Here is a 26,606-nt window from a genome sequence, read left to right as displayed (position 1 = left end):
AGTCAATAGAGAGTGAGACTGGAAAGTGTGACAATGTGATTGCAGGGACAGTGGGAGTGAGATCATGGCAGGTTTGATCTGATGGAAAATGAATCTGGAGTGTTAGTACTTTCGGATAAAGAAACGGCAGACAATTTGAACAGATATTTTGTGTGGGATTTCACTAGAGAGGATACAAGAAGCATCCTGGAGAAAGCATTAAATTGGAATTGAAAGGGAGAGGGGATTTCAGGAATATTGCAATGCCCAGGAAGTAGCACTGTGTAAATTGTTGAAACAGCGAGTTGACAAGTCCCTGGGTCCTGACGGATTTCACCCAAGGGTTTTACAAGAAGCAGCTAGTGAGGTAACTGATGGACTAGGGGTTGGTACATGGTCGTGATACTGACTTGACAAGTTAAGAAGGCATACGGTGTGTTAGCTTTTATTGGGAGAGGGATTGAGTTCTGGAACCATGAGGTCATGTCGCAGCTGTACAAAACTCTGGTGTGGCCGCACTTGGAGTATTGTGTATAGTTCTGGTCACCGCATTATAGGAAGGATGTGGAAGCTTTGGAAAGGGTGCAGAGGAGATTTACTGGGATGTTGCCTGGTCTGGAGGGAAGGTCTTACGAGGAAAGGCTGAGGGACTTGAGGCTGTTCTCGTTAGAGAGAAGGAGGTTGAGAGGTGACTTAATAGAGACATATAAGATAATCAGAGGGTTAAATAGGGTGGACAGGGAGAGCCTTTTTCCAAGTATGGGGATGGCAAGCACGAGGGGACATAGCTTTAAATTGAGGGGTGATAGATATAGGACAGATGTCAGAGGGAGTTTCTTTACTCAGAGAGTAGTAAGGGTATGGAACGCACTGCCTGCAACAGTAGTAGACTCACCAACTTTAAGGGAATTTAAATGGTCATTGTACAAGCATTTGGATGAGAATGGAATAGTGTAGGTTAGATGGGCTTCAGATTGGTTCCACAGGTCAGTGCAGCATCGAGGGCTGAAGGGCCTGTACGATGTAATGTTCTATGTCCTCGGTTCTAAGTTAGTGCCGTCATGATTTGCAGAATGGCCTCCTCCTGCTCTGGGGATTCTCCGATTCGGGGATTCTGGATTGGGCTGGTTTCTATTTTCCAAAACCCGTTAGATTCAGGGAAGGTTCCTTTAGATTGGAAAATGTAAGTGTATTCACAAGGGGAGGAAGTCAGAGGGCAGGAAACATCAGGCCCCTGGTTACTTTAACGTCTGTCTTTGGGAAATGGTCGAAGATGGTGTTAAAGACTTTGCAACAGGAAACTTGGAGAAATTCAGAGTAACCAGGCAGAGACAACATGGTCCTGTCAAAGGGAAATCCTGTTTAACCAACTCATGAGAGTTCTCTCAGGAAGTAACGTGTGCAGCAGGTCAAAGGGGAACCTGTGGGTGTATGGTCTTAGATTTCCAGAGGCCTTTGGTAAGGTGTCACATCAAAAAGGCTATTAAGGGAATTGGAAGCTGATGGTGAGAGGTTGTAGCACTTGGAGATGTAGAGGGATCTGGGTGTCTGAGTGTAGGAATCACAGAAGGTCAGTCTGCAGGGTCAGCAAGTGATCAGGAACATTCATAGAATGAGATGGTTTACTGTCAGGGAGGTTACACAGTTTAATTATACAGGGCACTAGTGAGACCACATCAAACCATAAGAAATAGGAGCAGGAAGAGGCCATTCAGCCCCTCTAGCCTGCTCTGTCATTCAATAGGATCATGGCTGATCTGACATTTCTCACATCCACTTTCCTGTTCATTCCCCATAACCCCTAATGCCCTGACTGACCGAGAATTTCTCTCAATCTCAGTGTTAAATATCCACGCGGACTCTGCCCTCACAGCTCCCTGTGGTAAGGAGTTCCAAAGATTCCCAATCCTCTGAGAGAACAAATCCCTCCTCACCTCGGTCTTCAGTTGGTGCCCCTTTACTCTGAGACTGTGCCCTCTGGTCCCAGAATCTCCCATGAGGGGAAACTTCCTCTCAGTATTTACCCTGTCAAGCCCCTTCAGAATCCTCTGTTTCAATGAGATCACCTCTGCTCCTTCTAAACTCCAGTCAGTACAGTCCCAACTTGTTTAGCCTTTGCTCTTAAGACAATCCTCATGAGCCCAATCTGAACTGCCAATGCAGTAATACCTTTCCTTAAATAAGGGGACCAAAACTGCTCACACTGCTCCAGATGTGGTCCCCCCAGCACCTTGTACAGTAGCAGTAAGATTTCCCTGCTCTTATAATCCAACCCCCTTGAAATAAGGGCCTTCCCAATTACCTGTTGTCCCTGTGTACTGGCTTTTGAGATCAGTGAGACTGAGAGTGAGGTTGGAGAAAGTGAGTGTGAGACTGGAGGGAGAGTTAGATGGGAGGATAGTGAGAATGATTTTGAAGAGACTGTGAGAGGGAGACAGGCTGCTTTCTGATCTCCCTTTACTGTGGTTATCCTGTCTGCCATTTGAAATGTTCTTGCTTTTCCTGGTTTTCTCACTGAGGGGATATTGACATTGATTTGGTTTGTGTTTTTCCACCAGGAGATATTGGTGGTCACATGGGCCTCTTCATTGGAGCGAGTCTCCTAACCATCCTTGAAATCATCGACTACATCTTTGAGGTGAGCTGGCCACTGCCTCCCTCTGTGTCTGTAGCAGGGCCCAGGCTGTCCACCTGGCTCTGTCACTCCCTCAGCACTGCCCTCAGTTAGAGTGTGAGCCTTGGGCTGGGGGCTGTGAAACCCCATGGGAAGAGGGTGATCCCAATCAAAAATCCCACATGGTGCTGAATTCCTGATGTTCGATACTGCAGGGGTTTACAGAGCTGTTAGCAGCTCCACCACACAGAGGCCATTCACCCCATTGACCCAATGCTGCCTCAGGGACAGAGGTCAGCCCTCACTCACATTGGCTTGGCCTTCCCCTGGGTCACAAAGCTTTTGATTGTTTCGGATTTTTAAAGAGTTATCCGTATTTTTTACAGAGCTGGGAATGCTGATGGGGATCTGATGGGTGCTCTTGTACATTAGGGAAGAGTTTCACAAGTTGGACATGATAGAGATGTCTCCACCTGGGGGTGAGATCAGAACAAGGGGCTGTTGACGTGGGAAAGTCTCCCAGAATCCCAGAGTGTGGGGAGAACGGAGCCAGTTCCTGCAGGGAGTGGCAGAGGTGTGAACTGGAGCAGTGGGTTGGATGGGAAGCTTGATGAACAGATCCGGGAGAGGGGAGTTGAAGGCTGGAGCTATGGGCTGAACCAGGAGGGGGTCTGAGGAATGTGAGGGCGGTGTGTGAACAAAGACACAGAGCGAATGTGTTCAATGTTAATGGAGACCCTGTACGTGTCACTGAGAGTGGTAAGGATAGTCATGTCCCTGTAACCAGTGACGTGTTTATAGTCACAACATGAGATCAGGAACCACCTGAATGGTGCAGCCCCCTGTAGTGCAATAGCTACCGTGTTCCTCCAGCTGCTCGGTGGGAATGATGTCAATGTTCTTGTCTGTCCAGCTGATCCGGATGAAAGTCCGCCAGGCTCTGACTCCTCACCGTCACACTCCAACAAAAACACAGGACAGCATCGCAACACTCATCACAGACAACAGCAAGCTGGTGAGTAACAAAGCTGCATTACTGTAGCACCTGTCACCCCCTCAAGGTTTGCCAGAGCACTGTACAGCCAACGGAAGGAGTTGTTGAGGTCACTGTTGGAGTAAGGCCAGTAGCCATGCTACAAACTGACTGCGCGACTGACTGAGCCCAGGTCAGCAGACTGAATACCCCTCCCTCCTTCACCACCGCCATCTGTTCCATTTTCACACCATGCCCTATCCGGGAGATGTCTGAAGATCACAGCGATCCCTCCCTCAGGACGGGATGGTGGAGGAGCGGGAACGGTGTTGCATGGGAAATCCTGAGGCCCAACACAATGTCCCACCCTGACACGGGGCAGCACTTCAATTCAATTCACCCAAACCCAACAACTGAAACCCTCCCTCAGTGACAAACACCATCAAACATTCACCACTCTGATAAAAACACACAGCTCACGAATGGCCTTCACTGAGGGCACTCAGCCACCATTACCCTGGTCTCGCGGACATGTCACTCCAGTCCCACAGCGATGTAGAGACTCCGACAGCCCACAGAACGGACAAGCAAGGTAACCCCTTCAACTGTGCACTTCAGAATGGGCAAGGGAGTCCAGGTATTGCAAACAACAATTATAAATACTCCTACCCTCTGACAGTGCAGCACTCCCTCAGTACTGACCCTCTGACAGTGCAGCACTCCCTCAGTACTGACCCTCTGACAGTGCGGCACTCCCTCAGTACTGACCCTCTGACAGTGCAACACTCCCTCAGTACTGACCCTCCGACAGTGCGGCACTCCCTCAGCACTGACCCTCTAACAGTGCGGCACTCCCTCCGCACTGACCCTCTAACAGTGCGGCACTCCCTCAGTACTGACCCTCTGACAGTGCGGCACTCCCTCAGCACTGACCCTCTAACAGTGCGGCACTCCCTCAGCACTGACCCTCTGACAGTGCGGCACTCCCTCAGTATTGACCCTCTGACAGTGCGGCACTCCCTCAGTATTGACCCTCTGACAGTGCGGCACTCCCTCAGTACTGACCCTCTAACAGTGCAGCACTCCCTCAGCACTGACCCTCTGACAGTGCGGCACTCCCTCAGTATTGACCCTCTGACAGTGCAGCACTCCCTCAGTACTAACCCTCTGACAGTGTGGCACTCCCTCAGCACTGACCCTCTGACAGTGCGGCACTCCCTCAGTATTGACCCTCTGACAGTGCGGCACTCCCTCAGCACTGACCCTCCGACAGTGCAGCACTCCCTCAGTACTGGCCCTCTGACAGTGTTGCACTCCCTCAGTACTGACCCTCTGACAGTGCGGTACTCCCTCAGTACTGACCCTCTGACAGTGCGGCACTCCCTCAGCACTGACCCTCTGACAGTGCGGCACTCCCTCAGTACTGGCCCTCTGACAGTGTTGCACTCCCTCAGTACTGACCCTCTGACAGTGCGGTACTCCCTCAGCACTGACCCTCCGATAGAGCGGCACTCCCTCAGTACTGACCCTCTGACAATGTGACACTCTTTCAGTACTGACCCTCTGATAGTGCAGCACTCCCTCAGTACTGACCCTCTGACAGTGCGGTACTCCCTCAGTACTGACCCTCTGACAGTGCGGTACTCCCTCAGCACTGACCCTCTGATAGTGCAGCACTCCCTCAGTACTGACCCTCTGACAGTGTGGTACTCCCTCAGTACTGACCCTCTGACAGTGTGGCACTCCCTCAGCACTGACCCTCTGACAGTGTGGCACTCCCTCAGTACTGACCCTCTGACAGTGTGGCACTCCCTCAGCACTGACCTTCGTGTGAAGAGGATGCCCTGATTTTGAATAGCTGCGCTGTGATTGGTGGAGGTTGTGCGGTAATTCTCTCTGCTGTGTATTTGTGTCAGGGTCAGTGAACCCCTGCTCGGTTTGAGCCTGGATCAAGTGCTGCCTGATGGATGTGAGGGCTTTGTCTCACAGGACACTCTGTGTTGTTTTCCCACAGAGCTCAAGTGAAGCTCTCCGCTGCACTCCCGAAGGAATGGCCATTCCGACCAATCTGGCCTCTCACCGTCCTCAGCACAGGCTCCCCTACCAGGACTTTGCGTGTTGACTGTGAAGAGGGTCTCTGGCTCCAGCCCTCCCTCCTGACCTCGTGTCCTTCTCCCTTTCTCCCTCCTCCCTGCCTTCCTCCTGCCCTTACCCCTCTGTCGGACCGTGTGTATAGCCAACTGTTTGATTCCTGAAATCTCCACCATCTAATCAACCCCTTCAGCAGTGGAACCACAAGCCAAAGTCTGCACAATCCTCGTCAATATTTCCAACGACCTGACCTCTGTCCAGGGACCTGTTTCGTTGCTGTAGTAACCATGTGTATTCAAAACATTTCCTTCAGACTGGATAATGCCTCTTTCTATCTCTCTAACTTTCCCTTTTGATTAGATTCCCAGTGATGTTGTTGTCCTGTCGGTGAATGTAATGCAGTGTTTGTACCATGGGCAGACTGCCTAGCCTTCGCTCTCGGAGTGAGAGGGGGCCCACAGGTACCTTGTGGGAAATGGGTTGGGTTCCTATTGGTGGGCCCTGACTGTGAGGGGCCTCCTCAGAACCAGAAGGTCTCCTGTTTTAGTCAGGATTCGGAGAATGCCAAGCAGAAGCAATGCTGAGCTCCTGGGAGAGAAATGCTCGGAATTTTGTGCAAGGGTTAGGAATGAATTGGATTTGGTCTGACTGAGTTAGGGTAAAGATCACAAATGTAGCTGTGCAGGAGGCTGAGTGAGGCAACCTTTGTACCACGCTGTTCCTGCACTGAATTCATGTCACATTCTCACCTCTCACTCGCACTGACACCTTCATTGGATTGACTGGTTCCGACCTCATATTCCTGCCTGGGTTATCCTCCCTCTCCAATTCCCCCACCACCCATCACTCTCCCAAACCCTTCCCGCTACTGAGGAAATCTGTGGAAGCTCAGTCTGAGGAAAGCTGAGATTGATAGATTTCTGAATCTCAATGGCGTACAGGGTTCTGGAGAGGGGCTAGAGAAACCGTCTTGACACCATGATGGTATTGAATCACGGGCCATGTTCAATGTTGAATGAACCCTCATTCCTGATGAAGGGCTCATGCCTGAAACGTTGACTGTCCTGCTCCTCAGATGCTGCCTGACCTGCTGCATATATCCCCCCAAACCCTTCCTATTCATATACCCATCCAAATGCCTCTTAAATGTCGTAATCATACCAGCCTCCACCACATCCTCTGGCAGCTCATTCCATACACGTACCACCCTCTGTGTGAAAAAGTTGCCCCTTGGGTCTCTTTTATATCTTTCCCCTCTCACCCTAAACCTATGCCCTCCAGTTCTGGACTCCCCAACCCCAGGGAAAAGACTTTGCCTATTTACCCTATCCATGCCCCTCATAATTTTGTAAACCTCTATAAGGTCACCCCTCAGCCTCCGACGCTCCAGGGAAACAGCCCCAGCCTGTTCAGCCTCTCCCTGTAGTTCAGATCCTCCAACCCTGGCAACATCCTTGTAAATCTTTTCTGAACCCTTTCAATACTCACAACATCTTTCCGATAGGAAGGAGACCAGAATTGCACACAATATTCCAACAGTGGCTTAACCAATGTCCTGTACAGCCGCAACATGACCTCCCAATTCCTGTACTCAGTACTCTGACCAATAAAGGAAAGCATACCAAACACCTTCTTCACTATCCTATCGACCTGTGACTCCACTTTCAAGGAGCTATGAACCTGCACTCCACGGTCTCTTTGTTCAGCTCATCTGAAAGATGGCACTGTCAGAGCAGCACTCCCTCAGCACTGACCCTGTGACAGTGCGGCACTCCATCAGTACTGACCCTGTGACAGTGCCACACTCCCTCAGCACCGACCCTCCGACAGTGTGGCACTCCCTCAGTATTGACCCTCTGACAGTGCGGCACTCCCTCAGCACCGACCCTCTGACAGTGCGGCACTCCCTCAGTATTGACCCTCTGACAGTGCGGCACTCCCTCAGTACTGACCCTGTGACAGTGTGACACTCCCTCAGTACTGACCCTCTGACAGTGCGGCACTCCCTCAGTACTGACCCTGTGACAGTGTGACACTCCCTCAGTACTGACCCTGTGACAGTGCGGCACTCCCTCAGCACTGACCCTCCGACAGTGTGGCACACCCTCAGTACTGACCCTCCGACAGTGCGGCACTCCCTCAGCACTGACCCTCTGACAGTGCGGCATTCCCTCAGCACTGACCCTCTGACAGTGCGGCACTCCCTCAGCACTGACCCTGTGACAGTGCCGCACTCCCTCAGCACCGACCCTCCGACAGTGTGGCACTCCCTCAGTATTGACCCTCTGACAGTGCGACACTCCCTCAGCACTGACCCTCCGACAGTGTTGCACTCCCCCAGTACTGACCCTCTGACAGTGTGGCACTCTCTCAGTACTGACCCTCGAACAGTGCGTCACTCCCTCAGCACTGACCCTCTGTCAGTCGGCACTCCCTCAGCACTGACCCTCTGACAGTGCGTCACTCCCTCAGCACTGACCCTCTGACAGTGCGGCACTCCCTCAGCACTGACCCTCTGACAGTGCAGCACTCCCTCAGCACTGACCCTCTGACAGTGCGTCACTCCCTCAGCACTGACCCTCTGACAGTGTGTCACTCCCTCAGCACTGACCCTTGGACAATGTCTTGTTCGGTTTATTTCAGACAACAATGAAGAGTCAGCCCCATAGCTGAGAGTCTACTGCCACGTGTAGGCCCGAATATGTTATATATCATTCCCTGAGGAGCATGAGTGACCCCAATGGGATTTTACAACGAATGATGACTGTTACCACGTCACTGTTCCTGGAATGAGCTATCAAGCTATCGGATCTATTAATTCCTGCAGCTACCCTGTTAGGATAACCAAGTCTGAGCCCACTGCATTTACCTGGGTCCCTGGGGTATTAACTTGGTGACACCCCTCGCCCGTGACTCCCCCAGCGGACTGTGTATCACATCCTGAACATCACCCTCTGTCCCGAGGTACAGGACTGAAATCAGAACTGTCTGGCTGCGAGGAGAGGGAGACAGAGAGAGAGAGACCCACTCATGGTGTGGAATGCACAAACTGGAGTGTTTACATTTCTGTAGTTGTGACTGAGATTCAGCTGAGTCTTTACAGTGCCATCCTCAAACACAGTAAAGCTCAGGATTCACATTCAGGTTGCTGAGTAATCTTAGATTGAGAAGTCAAGGAACCTTGTTAAAACTCCAGAAAGCAACGTGACCCTGGGGAATCCCGTCTCTCAGAGAGGAGAGAATCAGTGATCAAGCATGAGAGTTGGACGGGAGTCCCTGCAGATCTCACTATCAGGTGTTTATAATTCACAAAGACCACTGGATTATTCTGTATGTTTTTAAAGCTGTTATAATGTTGAACGGAAAAATGTGGATTATATAATTGTAGCTAAACTCAAATATTCTCAGAATAAATTCAAAAACTGAAAGCCAATTGAAATCATCAAATTATTAATGATTTTGTGTCAGTTTATTTTTAACTTGAGGAAAAGAAGCTCCCAAACGCATTTATGATCATTTCTATCTGCAGCACACCCTCAGCACAGCCCCTCTGACAGTACAGCACTCCCTCAGTACTGACCCTCTGACAGTGCAGCACTCCCTCAGTACTGACCCTCTAACAGTACAGCACTCCCTCAGTACTGACCCTCTGACAGTGCGGCACTCCCTCAGTACTGACCCTCTGACAGTGCGGCACTCCCTCAGTACTGACCCTCCGACAGTGCGGAACTCCCTCAGCACAGCCCCTCTAACAGTACAGCACTCCCTCAGTACTGACCCTCTGACAGTGCGGCACTCCCTCAGTACTGACCCTCCGACAGTGCGGCACTCCCTCAGCACAGCCCCTCTAACAGTGCGGCACTCCCTCAGCACTGACCCTCTGACAGTGCGGCACTCCCTCAGCACTGACCCTCTGACAGTGCGGCACTCCCTCAGTACTGACCCTCTGACAGTGCAGCACTCCCAAAGCACTGACCCTCTGACAGTGCGGCACTCCCTCAGTACTGACCCTCCGACAGTGCAGCACTCCCTCAGTACTGACCCTTTGACAGTGCGACACTCCCTCAGCACTGACCCTCTGACAGTGCTGCACTCCCTCAGCACTGACCCTCTGACAGTGCAGCATTCCCTCAGTATTGACCCTCTGACAATGTTGCACTCCCTCAGTACTGACCCTCTGACAGTGCGGCAATGCCTCAGTATTGACCCTCTGACAGTGCAGCACTCCGTCAGTATTGACCCTCTGACAGTGCGGCACTCCCTCAGCACTGACCCTCTGACAGTGCGGCACTCCCTCAGCACTGACCCTCTGACAGTGCGGCACTCCCTCAGCACTGACCCTCTGACAGTGCGGCACTCCCTCAGCACTGACCCTCTGACAGTGCGGCACTCCCTCAGCACTGACCCTCTGACAGTGCGGCACTCCCTCAGCACTGACCCTCTGACAGTGCGGCACTCCCTCAGTACTGACCCTCTGATAGTGCGGCACTCCCTCAGCACTGACCCTCTGACAGTGCGGCACTCCCTCAGTACTGACCCTCTGATAGTGCGGCACTCCCTCAGCACTGACCCTCTGACAGTGCGGCATTCCCTCAGCACTCACCCTCTGACAGTGCAGCACTCCCTCTGCACTGACCCTCTGACAGTGCCCACTCCCTCAGCACTGACCCTCTGACAGTGCAGCACTCCCTCAGCACTGACCCTCTGACAGTGCCCACTCCCTCAGCACTGACCCTCTGACAGTGCAGCACTCCCTCAGCACTGACCCTCTGACAGTGCTGCACTCCCTCAGTACTGACCCTCTAACAGTGCGGCACTCCCTCAGCACTGACCCTCTGACAGTGCGGCACTCCCTCAGCACTGACCCTCTGACAGTGCGGCACTCCCTCAGCACTGACCCTCTGACAGTGCGGCACTCCCTCAGCACTGACCCTCTGACAGTGCGGCACTCCCTCAGTACTGACCCTCTGATAGTGCGGCACTCCCTCAGCACTGACCCTCTGACAGTGCGGCACTCCCTCAGTACTGACCCTCTGATAGTGCGGCACTCCCTCAGCACTGACCCTCTGACAGTGCGGCACTCCCTCAGCACTGACCCTCTGACAGTGCGGCATTCCCTCAGCACTCACCCTCTGACAGTGCAGCACTCCCTCTGCACTGACCCTCTGACAGTGCCCACTCCCTCAGCACTGACCCTCTGACAGTGCAGCACTCCCTCAGCACTGACCCTCTGACAGTGCGGCACTCCCTCTGCACTGACCCTCTGACAGTGCAGCACTCCCTCAGCACTGACCCCCTGACAGTGCGGCACTCCCTCAGTACTGACCCTCTGATAGTGCGGCACTCCCTCAGCACTGACCCTCTGACAGTGCGGCACTCCCTCAGTACTGACCCTCTGATAGTGCGGCACTCCCTCAGCACTGACCCTCTGACAGTGCGGCACTCCCTCTGCACTGACCCTCTGACAGTGCCCACTCCCTCAGCACTGACCCTCTGACAGTGCAGCACTCCCTCAGCACTGACCCTCTGACAGTGCCCACTCCCTCAGCACTGACCCTCTGACAGTGCAGCATTCCCTCAGCACTGACCCTCTGACAGTGCTGCACTCCCTCAATCTCCTTATTTGTATTTGGCACCAACACCCCAACAACAAACTGCAACCCACAGTCAATTCTGCTGCAGCACTGGGCTCAGGCTGTGGGTTCCCCCCTGCCCAGCAGGATCTCGAAACCTTCTGGAACATTCTCTGTTGCTGTGAATACCATGCTCACGGGATGTTTAAGAGATTTCTCCAGGGTTTTTGAGGTTTCATTATATTTAGAATATAGAAAAGTACAGCACAGAACAGGCCCTTTGACCCATGATGTGGTACCGAGGATTAATCCTAATATAATGTAATGGGGCGGCACAGTGTCTCAGGGGTTAGCAGCACTAGGGACCCAGGTTCAATTCCAGCCTCGGGCGACTGTCTGTGTGGAGTTTACACATTCTCCCCGTGTCTGCGTGGGTTTCCTCCCGCAATCCAAAGATGTGCAGGCCAGGGTGAATTGGCCATGGGAAATTGCCCATAGTGTTAGGTGCATTAGTCGGGTGGTGGGTTACTCTTCAGAGGGTCGGTGTGGACTTCTTGGGCTGAAGGGCTGTTTCCACACTGTGGGGAATCTAATCTAAATAAAATAACTTAACCTACGCTCCCCTCAACTCACTGCTGTCCAAGTGCATGTCCAGTAGTTGCTTAAATGTCCCCAATGACTCTGCTTCCACCATCACTGCTGGTAACGCATTCCATGCATTCACAACTCTCTGTGTAAAGAACCTACCTCTGACATCTCCTTTATACCTTCCTCCTAATATCTTCAAACGATGACCCTTCATACCAGTCAATCCTGCCCTGGGGAAAAGTCTCTGGCCATTGACTCTATCTATTCCTCTCATTACCTTGTACACCTCGATCAGGTCTCCTCTCTTCCTCCTTCTCTCCAGAGAGAAAAGTCAGAGCTTATTCAATCTTTCTTCATAAGACAAGCCCTCCAGTCCCTGCGGCATCCTGGTAAACCTTCTTTGCAACCTCTCCAAAGCCTCTGTATCTTTCCTATAGTAGGGCGACCAGAACTGGACACAATATTCCAAGTGTGGTCTCACCAGGGACTTGTAGTGCTGCAGCAAACCTCGTGGCTCTTAAACTCGATCCCCCTGTTAATGAAAGCCAAAACACCGTATGCTTTCTTAACAACCCTGTCCACTTCGGTGGCAACTTTGAGGGATCTATGTCCTTGCACACCTAGATCCCTCTGTTCCTCCACACTGCCAATAATCCTGTCTTTAATCCTATATTCAGCATTCAAATTCGACCTTCCAAAATGCATCACTTCACATTTATCCAGGTTGAACTCCATCTGCCATTTCTCAGCCCAGCTCTGCATCCTGTCTATATTGTGCTGCAGCCTGCAATAACCCTCAATACTATTAATGACACCTCCAACCTTTGTGTCATCTGCAAATTTACTAACCCACCCCTCAACCTCCTCATCCAAGTTATTTATAAAAACTACAAAGAGCAGAGGCCCAAGAACAGAGCCCTGCGGGACACCACTCAACACTGACCTCCAGGCAGAATACTTTCCATCTACAACCACTCTCTGCCATCTGTCAGCCAGCCAATTCTGAATCCAGATAGCCAAATCTCCCTGTATCCCATACTTCCTGACTTTATGAATGAGCCGACCATGCGGAACCTTATCAAATGCCTCGCTGAAGTCCATATACACCACATCCACTGTTCAACCGTCATTGACCTGGCTTGACACCTTCTCAAAGAACTCAATAAGATTTGTGAGGTATGACCTGCTCCTCACAAAGCCATGCTGACTGCCTTTAATCACACTATGCTTTGCTAAATAGTCATAAATCCTATCCCTCAGAATTTTTTCCGAAATCTTGATTACCACAGACATAAGACTGACTGGTCGGTAATTGCCAGGGATTTCCCTATTCCCATTCTTGAAAAGAACCCACTTCCAAAACGATCATTTACCTTCCCAGCAGGCTCCACTTCTTCCTCTCTCTGTTCCCACCACCCCAACTCGAAAACGTTACCACTGATTCACGGGACCCAATGTCATACCCACGTTGTTTCTACTTTGATTGTGAACCAAGCCTGGAGGAGTGGTGGATAGTGTGGATAGTGCGGAGGGCTGGGGTAGGTTGCAAGGGACACTGACAGGATGCAGAACTGGGCTGAGAAGTGGCAGATAGAGTTTAACCTGAAAAAGTGTGAAGTGATTCATTTTGGAAGGCTGAATTTGAATGCAGAATACAGGGTTAAAGAGAGGATTCTTGACAGTATAGAGGAACAGAGGGATCTTGGGGTCCATGTCCACAGATCCCTCAAAGTTGCTACCCAAGTTGATAGGGTTGTTAAGAAGGTGTATGGTGTGTTGGCTTTCATTAGCAGGGGGATTGAGTTTAAGAGCCATGAGGTTATGCTGCAGCTCGATAAAGCCCTGGTTAGACCACATTTGGAATATTGTGTTCAGTTCTGGTTGCCTCATTATAGGAAGGATGTGGAAGCTTTAGAGAGGATGCAGAGGATTTACCAGGATGCTGCCTGGACTGGAGGGTGTGTCTTATGAAGAAATGGATCTAGGGCTTTTCTCATTGGAACGAAGAAGGATGAGAGGTGACTTGGTAGAGATGTACAAAATGATGAAAGGCACAGATAGAGTTGATAGCCAGAGACTTTTCCCTAGGGCAGAAATGGCTATCATGAGGGGGCCTAATTTTAAGGTGATTAGAGGAAGGTTTCGGGGAGATGTCAGAGGGAAGTTCCTTACACAGAGAGTGGGGGGTGTGTGGAATGCACTGCCAGCAGTGGGAGTAGAGTCAGAGACATTAGGGACATTTAAGTGACTCTTGAAGACGCACATGGATGATAGTGCAATGTAGGTTAGGTTGATGTTAGAGTAGGATAAAAGGTCAGGACGACATCAAAGGCCAGAGGGCCTGTACTGTGCTCAAACTGGGAACAGATTAACTCAGGGATGTACAAGGTGTTGCTACACTGTTAAAAACAAGTAACGAGCTCAGTTTACACTGCTGCTTTGTTCCTGTAGGGGCAGAGTGGAGTGATTAGACCTCCTCCAGTATGGAAACAGGCCCTTCGGCCCAACAAGTCCATACTGACCCTCCAAAAAGTAATCCACCCAGACCCATATTTACCCCTGACTAATGCACCATCACTATGAGCAATTTACCTGACCATCTTTGGATTGTGGAAGGGAGCCCACGCAGACACAGGGAGAATGTGCAAACTTCACACAGACAGTTTCCTGAGGTAGGAATTGAACCCAGGCCCCTGGTGCTGTGAGGCAGCAGTGCTAACCACTGAGCCACTCTGCTGCCCTTGATGGGAGCAGGCAGATTGCTGATTGGTTTGCACATTCAGGGAAAGTTGCTGAGGTCAGGAGTCATCGGCATGGCAATAACTCTCTGATTGGCTCCTGGGAAGCTGGACAGAAAGCGTGTGACCATTTGAATCATAGAGATGTACAGCATGGAAATAAACCCTTCAGTCCAACCCGTCCATGCCAACCACAGAATGTGGAACATACAACATGGAACAGCGCAGTACAGGCCCTTTGGCCCTCGATATTGCACCAAAGAATGTGCTTGTCTCTGTGTGTCTATGTGTGTAAGGGTTTACAAAGCAGCTATAGTTTCAATGAATGTGGTTAGAAGCAAATAATTTGTATGTTGATTTCCCAGAGCTGATTTCTTTGTATGAAATGATAGTGATTTTTCTTTAGTACAGAAAGCCGATCAGTGTTCCCGTTAACCTGAGTCCATTGGCTAGGCAGACCGGGGAGCTATATTTGTAACGCTGCTTGTAAAGTTTGTAATGACTCTGGGTGTGGGGGGGGCTCAGGTTTTAGTGCACTTTCCCAACTGGGTCATGACCTGAAATTGTAGGGTCTTGCTGAGATCGTTGGAAGCATTCAAGATGAGGATCAGGGAATGGTATCAGTGAATGAAACTGGAAACAGAAACACTGGATTCCATTCTGCAACCAAGACCAGGCTGTGGAAATCCCAGAAGCAGTAGATTCCCAGCAGCTGGCAGAGTTGTCCATCAGAGACAAAGGTCAAGCTAATTAAATTGGAGAGGAAGATGGTGTTGGGATTATCTGCTAAAGCGAAGAATGCTGAGATACTGGGCTAGCTAGCTCAGTCCAGTCTATTAGAGATCAGCAACTCCAGGAAGGGAACAGCAGAATCTTTCAAACATGGAATTGAAATCAAAACACTTTGAGCATGAGGTGAAGATAAAAAAATACTAGTGACAGCAGAAAAGGCCAAGGAACACTAAGAAAAGGCTCCAATGTCTCTGCGTTGCCATTTAAATGAGCTTCCCCCTCCCCCGACCCCAAACTGACACTAACATTTCTGTCCCGGCCAGCTGCAATGTTCCAGCGAAACACCACTCAAGCTCAAAGAACAACATCTCAATTCCTGCTGAAACACTACAGAGCCTCTCCGACTCAATGTTGAATTCCATAACCTCAGTGTATGACTTCTGTCTGTCCTTCAGTTTTCTTGCATCCCCCACCCAGGCCTGATGAGTCTTCTTTTGTGTTTTGTTAAATTTACTCTCAGGAGTGATCTTTTTTCTCCTTACCACACCCTTCATTGACACCTGTTTTACATCCCTATCACTCCTTCCAATGTAGTCTCCTCTATATTGGAGAGACCAAACACAGATTGGGGCACTGTTTTGTGGGACACCTGTATTCTATCAGTAAGGATGACCCTGACCTCCCAGTGTGTTGCCATGTCAATATTTCTGTTCTGGGACAGCAAGCAAACTCCAGTGTTCCATACTGGGTTAGTATAGTGACCTATCTGATAAATACCCCCTCATCATCACACGAAGAGCTGGTTTGTCACATAAATATGTTGTAGGAGTTAGGACGCCACGTTGAGGTTGTACAGGACATTAGAGCAGTACCTCAGGAGTATTGTGTCCAGTTCCTGCTGTAGGAAGGTTATTATTAATCTCGAGAGGGTTCAGAAAAGATTTACATGGGTGTTACAAGGATTGGAGGGTTTGAGTTATAAGGAGATGGTGGATAGGCTGGGACTTTTTTTCACTGGTGTATAGGAGGTCAAGGAGTGACTTTACTGAGGTTTATAAAGTCATGAGGGGCACGGTTAAGGTTAATAGTGGGTGTCTTTTCCCTGGGAAAGGGAGTTCAAAACTAGGGGGCATTTCTTTAAGCTGAGAGGAGAAAGATTTAGACGGGGGCAACCTCTTCACACAGACAGTGGTTTATACGTGGAATGATCTGCGAGAGGAATTAGGACAGGTACATGAATCATAAAGCTTTAGAGAGTTATGGGCCAAATGCAGGCAAGTGGGAGTGGATTTGTTCGGGAACCTGGTCAGCGTGGGCAGGTTGGACCAAAGGGTTGTTTCTGTGCTGTATGACACTTTGACTCACTGTAAAGGTTCTATCATTGTGAAGTGGGTGTGGATGAATGAGTGTGTCAGCTGGTAAGGGTAATGGATGATGACAAAGACAGTGTCAGGTAGAAGGACAGGTAGACAGTTCTCAAAGTGAACCGTTGACAACTTGTTCAGCTCAGTCACATTGGACCTTCAGAAAGGGAGAAACCATGTTCCTGTTCTGAAGTTTAAAAAAATGCTTTGGATTCCCTACAGTATGGAAACAGGCCATTCGGCCCAACAAGTCCACAACGACCATCAGAGTAACCCACCAAAATCCATTCCACCTGATTAACGCACCGAACACTGGGGGTAATTTAGCATGGCCACATCTTTGGATTGTGGGAGGAAACCCACACAGACACAGGGAGAATGTGCAAATCCCACACAGACAGTCGCCCGAGGCTGGAATTGAACCTGGGTCCCTGGCGCTGTGAGGTAGCAGTGCTAACCACTGAGCCACCATGCTTCAAACCTGAGGAAATAACCCATTTACTTTCCCCTCCACAGCTGCTGCAAGCCTGGGTTTTAAACCGAACCTTTTTAACAGGCTGCAGCCTCCCTGGAGCAGGAGAATGGAGGGGAAGTGTATCCGGACAGGCCAGAGGAACCTTTCTGTAAACCCTGTGGACAGGGAGCACTGGAGTACCTGCCTCAGTCTCTCCCTCCATCCATAACCTCCAGGTTTTCTTTCCCTGTCTGTTCTTAAAAATGTGTTGCTGGAAAAGCGCAGCAGGTCAGGAAGCATCCAAGGAGCAGGAGACTCGACATTTCGGGCATAAGCCCTTCTTCCTGCAGAAGGGCTGATGCTCTCCTGCTCCTTGGATGCTGCCTGACCTGCTGCGCTTTTCCAGCAACACATTTTTCAGCTCTGATCTCCAGCATCTGCAGTCCTCACTTTCTCCATGTTGATTTTTTCCCTTTCTGTTGTCTACGTGTATCAGGAGGAGTTTATAAATAGATTAGAGTTTATTAGGCAGAGTTTTATACCAATGGCTCATAATTGTTTATCTGTAGTTAGGTTCGATCTCCCCACAGTGCCCTGTGGTGAAGGGCTTTTCCAACATTGTCCCTGCTGCTGTCTTGTAGCTCCCAAGATGTCCACATGTCCCAGTGCAGCTGCACTTAGAGGTGAGAGGTTAGAGGTGAAGAGTGTGGAGATACTGAGATGGGTCTTGTGGACTTTGACTGTTCCTCAGTGACAAAGTCCAGGATTGAGCAGGACAGAGAATATTTGGTGTCTCAAAGTTTTCTGAGGGGATTCTACCATAAGACGTGATAAATTATTTCAGTCCAACAATCACACTTCAAACCTAAAAATACAAACACACTCTTACAAAAATATATTCCAATGAATTTCAGTGAAAATGTTTTTCTTTACTGTTTCAGCAACAGGTCTCCATGTCCCTTGGGAAGATATAAAACATGACCTTTCACCCAGTCTCATTCTACCTGAGAGGGTTCCTGCAGCCATCATCCAATAAGATAACACAGAGGTGACCATGCCCCAGTCTGCCTTCACGCTGCTCTGTCATTACACAGAGACAACTTGTGGGCAGTTTAATCCACATTCCCCTAAACTCACCATAAATATCAAAACCTCATTCCAATCCAATCTTTGATGGGCACAGCGTAATGACAGCTTTAATCTGAATCGAACCCCATGCTGTCCCTGTCCTGGGAGTGTTTGATGGGGGACAGTGTAGAGAGAGCTTTACACTGTATCTAACCCCGTGCTGTCCCTGTCCTGGGAGTGTTTGATGGGGGACAGTGTAGAGGGAGCTTTACTCTGTATCTAACTCCATGCTGTCCCTGTCCTGGGAGTGTTTGATGGGGACAGTGTAGAGAGAGCTTTACACTGTATCTAACCCCGTGCTGTCCCTGTCCTGGGAGTGTTTGATGGGGGACAGTGTAGAGGGAGCTTTACTCTGTATCTAACTCCATGCTGTCCCTGTCCTGGGAGGCTTTGATGGGGTCAGTGTTAAGAGAGCTTTACTCTGTATCTAACCCCGTGCTGTCCAATTCCCGGGAGTGTTTGATGGGGACAGTGTAGAGGGAGCTTTACTCTGTATCTAACCCCGTGCTGTCCCTGTCCTGGGAGTGTTTGATTGGGGACAGTGTAGAGTGAGCTTTACTCTGTATCTAACCCCGTACTGTCCCTGTCCTGGGAGTGTTTGATGGGGACAGTGTAGAGTGAGCTTTACTCTGTATCTAACCCCGTGCTGTCCCTGTCCTGGGAGTGTTTGATGGGGACAGTGAAGAGGGAGCTTTACTCTGTATCTAACCCTGTGCTGTCCCTGTCCTGGGAGTGTTTGATGGGGACAGTGTAGAGGGAGCTTTACTCTGTATCTAACCCCGTGCTGTCCCTGTCCTGGGAGTGTTTGATGGGGACAGTGTAGAGGGAGCTTTACTCTGTATCTAACCCCGTGCTGTCCCTGTCCTGGGAGTGTTTGATGGGGACAGTGTAGAGGGAGCTTTACTCTGTATCTAACCCCGTGCTGTCCCAGTCCCGGGAGTGTTTAATGGGGACAGTGTAGAGGGAGCTTTACTCTGTATCTAACCCCGTACTGTCCCTGTCCTGGGAGTGTTTGATGGGGGACAGTGTAGAGGGAGCTTTACTCTGTATCTAACCCCGTACTGTCCCTGTCCTGGGAGTGTTTGATGGGGGACAGTGTAGAGGGAGCTTTACTCTGTATCTAACCCCGTGCTGTCCCTGTCCTGGGAGTGTTTGATGGGGGACAGTGTAGAGGGAGCTTTACTCTGTATCTAACCCCGTGCTGTCCCTGTCCTGGGAGTGTTTGATGGGGGACAGTGTAGAGGGAGCTTTACTCTGTATCTAACCCCGTACTGTCCCTGTCCTGGGATTTTTTTATTGGGACAGTGTAGAGGGAGCTTTACTCTGTATCTAACCCCGTACTGTCCCTGTCCTGGGATTTTTTTATTGGGACAGTGTAGAGGGAGCTTTACTCTGTATCTAACCCCCTGCTGTCCCTGTCCTGGGATTTTTTTATTGGGACAGTGTAGAGGGAGCTTTACTCTGTATCTAACCCCCTGCTGTCCCTGTCCCTGGGAGTGTTTGATCAGGGTAATGTCGAAGGAGCTGTGCTCCATTGTGTGATGTGCTGTTGGCCATTCAGAGTAACCAGTGTGTTTCAGGCTCTGTGCTGTGTATGTCCCGGGGAGCTGTGTATGTCCCGGGGAGCTGTGTATGCCCCGGGGAGCTGTGTATGTCCTGGGGAGCTGTGTATGTCCCGGGGAGCTGTGTATGTCCCAGGGAGCTGTGTATGTCCTGGGGAGCTGTGTGTGTCCCGGGGAGCTGTGTATGTCCTGGGGAGCTGTGTGTGTCCCGGGGAGCTGTGTATGTCCTGGGGAGCTGTGTATGTCCTGGGGAGCTGTATATGTCCCGGGGAGCTGTGTGTGTCCCGGGGAGCTGTGTATGTCCCGGGGAGCTGTGTATGTCCCGGGGAGCTGTGTATGTCCTGGGGAGCTGTGTGTGTCCCGGGGAGCTGTGTATGTCCTGGGGAGCTGTGTATGTCCTGGGGAGCTGTGTATGTCCCGGGGAGCTGTGTGTGTCCCGGGGAGCTGTGTATGTCCCGGGGAGCTGTGTATGTCCCGGGGAGCTGTGTATGTCCTGGGGAGCTGTGTGTGTCCCGGGGAGCTGTGTATGTCCTGGGGAGCTGTGTATGTCCTGGGGAGCTGTGTATGTCCCGGGGAGCTGTGTGTGTCCCGGGGAGCTGTGTGTGTCCTGGGGAGCTGTGTGTGTCCCGGGGAGCTGTGTATGTCCTGGGGAGCTGTGTGTGTCCCAGGGAGCTGTGTATGTCCTGGGGAGCTGTGTGTGTCCCGGGGAGCTGTGTATGTCCTGGGGAGCTGTGTATGTCCTGGGGAGCTGTGTATGTCCCGGGGAGCTGTGTGTGTCCCGGGGAGCTGTGTATGTCCCGGGGAGCTGTGTATGTCCCGGGGAGCTGTGTATGTCCTGGGGAGCTGTGTGTGTCCCGGGGAGCTGTGTATGTCCTGGGGAGCTGTGTATGTCCTGGGGAGCTGTGTATGTCCCGGGGAGCTGTGTGTGTCCCGGGGAGCTGTGTGTGTCCTGGGGAGCTGTGTGTGTCCCGGGGAGCTGTGTATGTCCTGGGGAGCTGTGTGTGTCCCAGGGAGCTGTGTATGTCCTGGGGAGCTGTGTGTGTCCCGGGGAGCTGTGTATGTCCTGGGGAGCTGTGTATGTCCTGGGGAGCTGTGTATGTCCCGGGGAGCTGTGTGTGTCCCGGGGAGCTGTGTATGTCCCGGGGAGCTGTGTATGTCCCGGGGAGCTGTGTATGTCCTGGGGAGCTGGGTGTGTCCTGGGGAGCTGTGTGTGTCCTGGGGAGCTGTGTATGTCCCGGGGAGCTGTCTATGTCTCGGGGAGCTGTGTGTGTCCTGGGGAGCTGGGTGAAACTGCAGGAGTTTGGGCAGATGTTGGGATGTCAGGTTGTGGGCCCCAGCCAAGCCCTGTGTCTATGGTGCTGGTGCTGAACAATCAGCCTTTGTGTAGTGACTTGGCGTGTTCTATAAACTATAGCAAGATTGCCACTGGACTGGGGAGGGAGGATCCTTGCAGCTGGAACAGACACAGCACTACTCTGACTCCTGCATCTTCAGTTCACTCTGTACTGCAGCAAAGACTATTCATCTGGTGTTTGGATTGGAAAGAAGAAATCTGAATTAACTGACTGTGGCATCCCTGAGACAATCCGACTGTTGTAAAATCCCATCTGGCTCAAGAACATCATTTATAAAATACAGGTTCAGCCCCCAGCTGGAGGATTGGGTACTATTCTGGGCATCATGTGCCAGTTCTCAAACAAGAGGAATAAACATACTTGACCTGGCACAGTGGCTCAGTTTTTAGCACCACCCCAGTTCGATTCCAATCTTGGGCAATGTTCTGTGTGGAGTTTTCACATTCTCCCCGCGTCTGTGTGGGTTTCCTCCCACAGTCCAAAGATGTGTAGGTTAAGGTGGATTGGCCATGGTCTAGATTAGAGTGGTGCTGGAAAAGCACAGCAGGTCAGGCAGCATCCGAGGAGCAGGAAAATCGACGTTTCGGGTAAAAGCCCTTCATCAGGAATAGAGGCAGGGTGCCTGCAGGGTGGAGAGATAAATGAGAGGGGGATGGGGAGAAAGTAGCCTAGAGTACAATAGGATCTCCAGTGATGTCTCTTTGTGGCATCCATTGGTGTGGGGGATACCTGCATATGGGGGGGTTTGGAATTAGGTGAGTAAGAGAGATATATAACCTGTGCTGATTAAGAATGAATCACTACTAATTTTAACAGTCTAACAGTGGAACACAACACAACGATGTTTATTGGGTTGGTTGGCTGTTGATGTTGCCTTGGTTTTAGTCTTCTACAGCAGATCAATAATCTTTTATTTGGTTGCTCTCTTCCTGGGTGTCTTTGCTTTCTCAGCTCAGTTATAGGCCAGTCTGTCCTGCAAGAAGATGTAAAGTGATTGATTATGCCAGTGAATGGATGGCCACTTTGTAGTGATGCAAGTGCAGTAAAGGTGGTGAAGTATCCCCAGTTTGTAAGTCGGAAGCTCAGAGGGCAGGAAATGTTAGCACTTTTGGAGAGTGACCTGTGTGACAGCAATTGATCAGACCTGAAACATATTTAATAATGAGACCTGGAACCCTCGAGCCTGGGTGAAAAATACGGCAAACTTAGAATGAGGGGCAAGCACGTGAGAGGATGGTGGCACTTAATGTTACAGAGTGTAAAAGATCATTCAACATTTTCCTGAGCGACTCAGCGACCTTTTTTTTAACCTGGGATACAGCATTGTCTGATGGCATGGCTTCCTTTGGTAGTTAGAGTCGAAAGGATACCCCTTTTCTCCACCCATCTCCCATAAGGCAGCATCTCCACCTCCTGTCCATGAAGCAGGAAGGCTTTCTGGACTAACTCTTCAGTGATGATACTGGAGCACCTCTGTGTAAGAGGTAAAAACAATGACTGCAGATGCTGGAAACCAGATTCTGGATTAGTGGTGCTGGAAGAGCACAGCAGTTCAGGCAGCATCCAACGAGCAGCGAAATCGACGTTTCGGGCAAAAGCCCTTCATCAGGAATAAAGGCAGTGAGCCTGAAGCGTGGAGAGTGGAGGAGGGTGGGGGTGGGGAGAGAGTAGCATAGAGTACAATGGGTGAGTGGGGGAGGAGATGAAGGTGATTGGTCAGGGAGGAGAGGGTGGAGTGGATAGGTGGGAAAGGAGATAGGCAGGTAGGACAGGTCCGGACAAGTCATGGGGACAGTTACTGAGCTGGAAGTTTGGAACTAGGATGAGGTGGGGGAAGGGGAAATGAGGAAACTGTTGAAGTCCACATTGATGCCCTGGGGTTGAAGTGTTCCGAGGCGGAAGATGAGACGTTCTTCCTCCAGGCGTCTGGTGGTGAGGGAGCGGCGGTGAAGGAGGCCCAGGACCTCCATGTCCTCGGCAGAGTGGGAGGGGGAGTTGAAATGTTGGGCCACAGGGCGGTGTAGTTGATTGGTGCGGGTGTCCCGGAGATGTTCCCTAAAGCGCTCTGCTAGGAGTCGCCCAGTCTCCCCAATGTAGAGGAGACCGCATCGGGAGCAACGGATACAATAAATGATATTAGTGGATGTGCAGGTGAAACTTTGATGGATGTGGAAGGCTCCTTTAGGGCCTTGGATAGAGGTGAGGGAGGAGGTGTGGGCACAGGCTTTACAGTTCCTGCGGTGGCAGGGGAAAGTGCCAGGATTGGAGGGTGGGTTGTAGGGGGGCATGGACCTGACCAGGTAGTCACGGAGGGAACGGTCTTTGCGGAAGGCGAAAAGGGGTGGGGAGGGAAATATATCCCTGGTAGTGGGGTCTGTTTGGAGGTGGCGGAAATGTCGGTGGTGTACAAACCTTCGCATAACCCAAATCATCCGCCCTAGTTCCAAACTTCCAGCTCAGCACTGTCCACGCTTCAGGCTCACTGCCTTTATTCCTGATGAAGGGCTTTTGCCCGAAACGTTGATTTCGCTGCTCGTTGGATGCTGCCTGAACTGCTGTGCTCTTCCAGCACCACTAATCCACCTCTGAGTAAGGACCAGTTTCTGCCTTCCAGCAGAAAAGTGGCCGGCTAGACTAGATTCCCGCCTCAGGCGACTGACTGTGTGGAGTTTGCACATTCTCCCTGTGTCTGCGTGGGTTTCCTCCGGGTGCTCCGGTTTCCTCCCATAGTCACAAAGATGTGCAGGCCAGGTGAATTGGCCATGCTAAATTGCCCATAGTGTTAGGTAAGGGGTAAATGTAGATGTAGGGGTATGGGTGGGTTGCGCTTCGGCGGGGCGGTGTGGACTTGTTGGGCCGAAGGGCCTGTTTCCACACTGTAAATAATCTAATCTAATCTAATCTAATCTAATCTAGACTTCCAAGATTGTACCAGTGGTGTGAATGGCAGAAGGGCCCAACAATTACAAAACCTTTCGACTGTCCTTCCAGATAAGAGCTTGGAAAGTGTGCCAAAGAACTTGGATGCATAGTTAATAATGTGAAGATTGCAAAGTTGCACAAAAAAAGTTGCTTTGAACCAGAGGATCAGGTGCTGTGAATCATACTCAACAAAACATTTTAACTGAAAATGGAAATTTCTGTCCTTTATTTCTTTGAAGAGATAACTCAATGTTAATCATAAACTTTTGAGACCATAAGAAATAAGAGCAGGAGTAAGTCTTTCCATCCCACAAGCCTGTTCCACCATTGGGTATGATCATTTCCCAAGCCCGCTGCCAGGCTCTTTCCCATCACCTTTGATTTCCCCACTGATCAAGAATCTAGCTTTATCTATCTCAGCCTTAAGGTCTCTACTCCCACAGCTCTCTGTGGCAATGAGTTCCAGAGTCTCCGAACCCTCTGTGAGTAGAGATTCCTCCTCATCTCAATCTTAAATTGGCATCCCTTTATTGTGAGTTTATGTCCTCTGATCCTAGACTCTCTCATGAGGAGAAACATCCTCTCAGCGTTGACCCTGTCAAGCCCCTTTGAATCCTGTATATATCAAGGAGACCACTGTCATCTTCTAAACGACAATGAGGAGAATCCCAACCTGTTTAACCTTTGCTCATAAGACAATCCCTACACACAGGCAATAATCCCAGTGAAACTTCTTTGAACTGCCTCCAATGAAATAACATCTTTCCTTAAGTAAGAGGTCTAACATTGCTCACAGTACTTCAGGTGTGGTTTCACCAGAACTTTGCACAGGTGTAGTAAAACTTCCCTCCTCTCATATTGCATAAGGACTCTTGCTCCATGAGCCTTCCTGATTACCTGCTGTACTTGTGGGCTTTCATTTACAAGTATCCATAAGACCCTCTGCAGCTTTCTGTGGTTTATCTCCACTTAACTAATATAAAGTTTTTGTTCTCCTTTCCAAAAAGAACATCTTGGCATTTTCCCCACATTATACTCCATTTGCCATATTCTTGCCCACTTACATATCTCTCTGTAAACTGCCTGTATTCCTCTCACAACTTCCCTTTCCAACCAGTTTGTGTCATGTTTATATTTGGCAATAGTCCATTCACTTCCTTCCTCAAAGTCATTAATCTACGCTGTTATTAGTTGCGGTCCCAGCTGTAATCCCTGTGGTCATAGGCTGCCAGCATGGAAAGGACCTCTTTTTCCCACTCACTGTTTCCTGCCCATTAGCCAATTCTCTATCCACACTAACTTAATATGCCCAACAATATGGTCTCTTACCCTATGACTTAATCTTTTGTATAGTATCTTGTCAAATCCCTTCTGGAAGTCCAAGTACAGTACATCTGGATTGGCCATGGGAAATTGCCTGCAGTGTTCAGGGAAGTGGACGCTAAATGGGATGGCCATGGGAAATGCAGGGTTACTGGGATAGGGTGGAATGTTCTTCAGTGGGTCAGTGCAGATTTGATGGGCTGAATGGTTTCTTGCTACGTTATAGGGATTCTATGATTCATCCATATTAACCTGCCAGCTGTAGATATATCTGTCCCTGACAGTATTGGTAAGAGTGACCACCGCACAGTCCTTGTGGAGACAAAGTCCCACCTTCACATTGAGAATCCCCTCCATTGGGTTGTGTGACACTATCGCCGTGCTCAATGGGACAGACTTCAAACTGATCGAGCACCTCCAGTCCGGGCATCAATGAGGTGCTGGGGGTCACCAACAGCAGCAGCTCCCTCTACACGACAGCACAATCTGTAAGCTCATGGCCCGGCATATCCCCCACTCAACCATTCCCATCAAGTGTATCCCCCACTCAACCATTCCCATCAAGTGTATCCCCCACTCAACCATTCCCATCAAGTGTATCCCCCACTCAACCATTCCCATCAAGTGTATCCCCCACTCAACCATTCCCATCAAGTGTATCCCCCACTCAACCATTCCCATCAAGTGTATCCCCCACTCAACCATTCCCATCAAGTGTATCCCCCACTCAACCATTCCCATCAAGTGTATCCCCCACTCAACCATTCCCATCAAGTGTATCCCCCACTCAACCATTCCCATCAAGTGTATCCCCCACTCAACCATTCCCATCAAGTGTATCCCCCACTCAACCATTCCCATCAAGTGTATCCCCCACTCAACCATTCCCATCAAGCCAGGGGATCGACCCTGGTTCAATGGAGAGTGCAGGAGGGTATGCCAGGAGCAGCACCGGGCAGACCTGAAGGTGAGATGTCAGCCTGGTGAAGCTACCAAACAAGACTACTTCCACTTGGAGGTCCTGGGCCTCCTTCACCGCCGCTCCCTCACCACCAGACGCCTGGAGGAAGAACGCCTCATCTTCCGCCTCGGAACACTTCAACCCCAGGGCATCAATGTGGACTTCAACAGCTTCCTCATTTCCCCTTCCCCACCTCACCCTAGTTCTAAACTTCCAGCTCAGTAACTGTCCCCATGACTTGTCCGGACT

The 26,606-nt window shown here is 50.4% G+C and overlaps 1 protein-coding gene across 1 annotated transcript in view; it reads left to right on the top strand.

Moving 5' to 3' along the window:
- LOC140482511 (acid-sensing ion channel 4-A-like) overlaps positions 1-9,083 on the top strand; it is a 218,897-nt gene extending 209,814 nt beyond the window's left edge. The window contains 3 exon segments of the mRNA XM_072580062.1: positions 2,538-2,617; positions 3,507-3,608; positions 5,581-9,083. Coding sequence (XP_072436163.1) covers positions 2,538-2,617; positions 3,507-3,608; positions 5,581-5,688 — 290 coding nt within the window. The 3' untranslated portion in view covers positions 5,689-9,083.
- Positions 9,084-26,606: the final 17,523 nt, after the last annotated feature.

The sequence above is a fragment of the Chiloscyllium punctatum genome, chromosome 10, assembly GCF_047496795.1.
Source record: "Chiloscyllium punctatum isolate Juve2018m chromosome 10, sChiPun1.3, whole genome shotgun sequence".
In the NCBI taxonomy this organism is placed as follows: Eukaryota; Metazoa; Chordata; class Chondrichthyes; order Orectolobiformes; family Hemiscylliidae; genus Chiloscyllium; species Chiloscyllium punctatum.
This window is presented reverse-complemented; position numbering and strand designations above follow the sequence as displayed.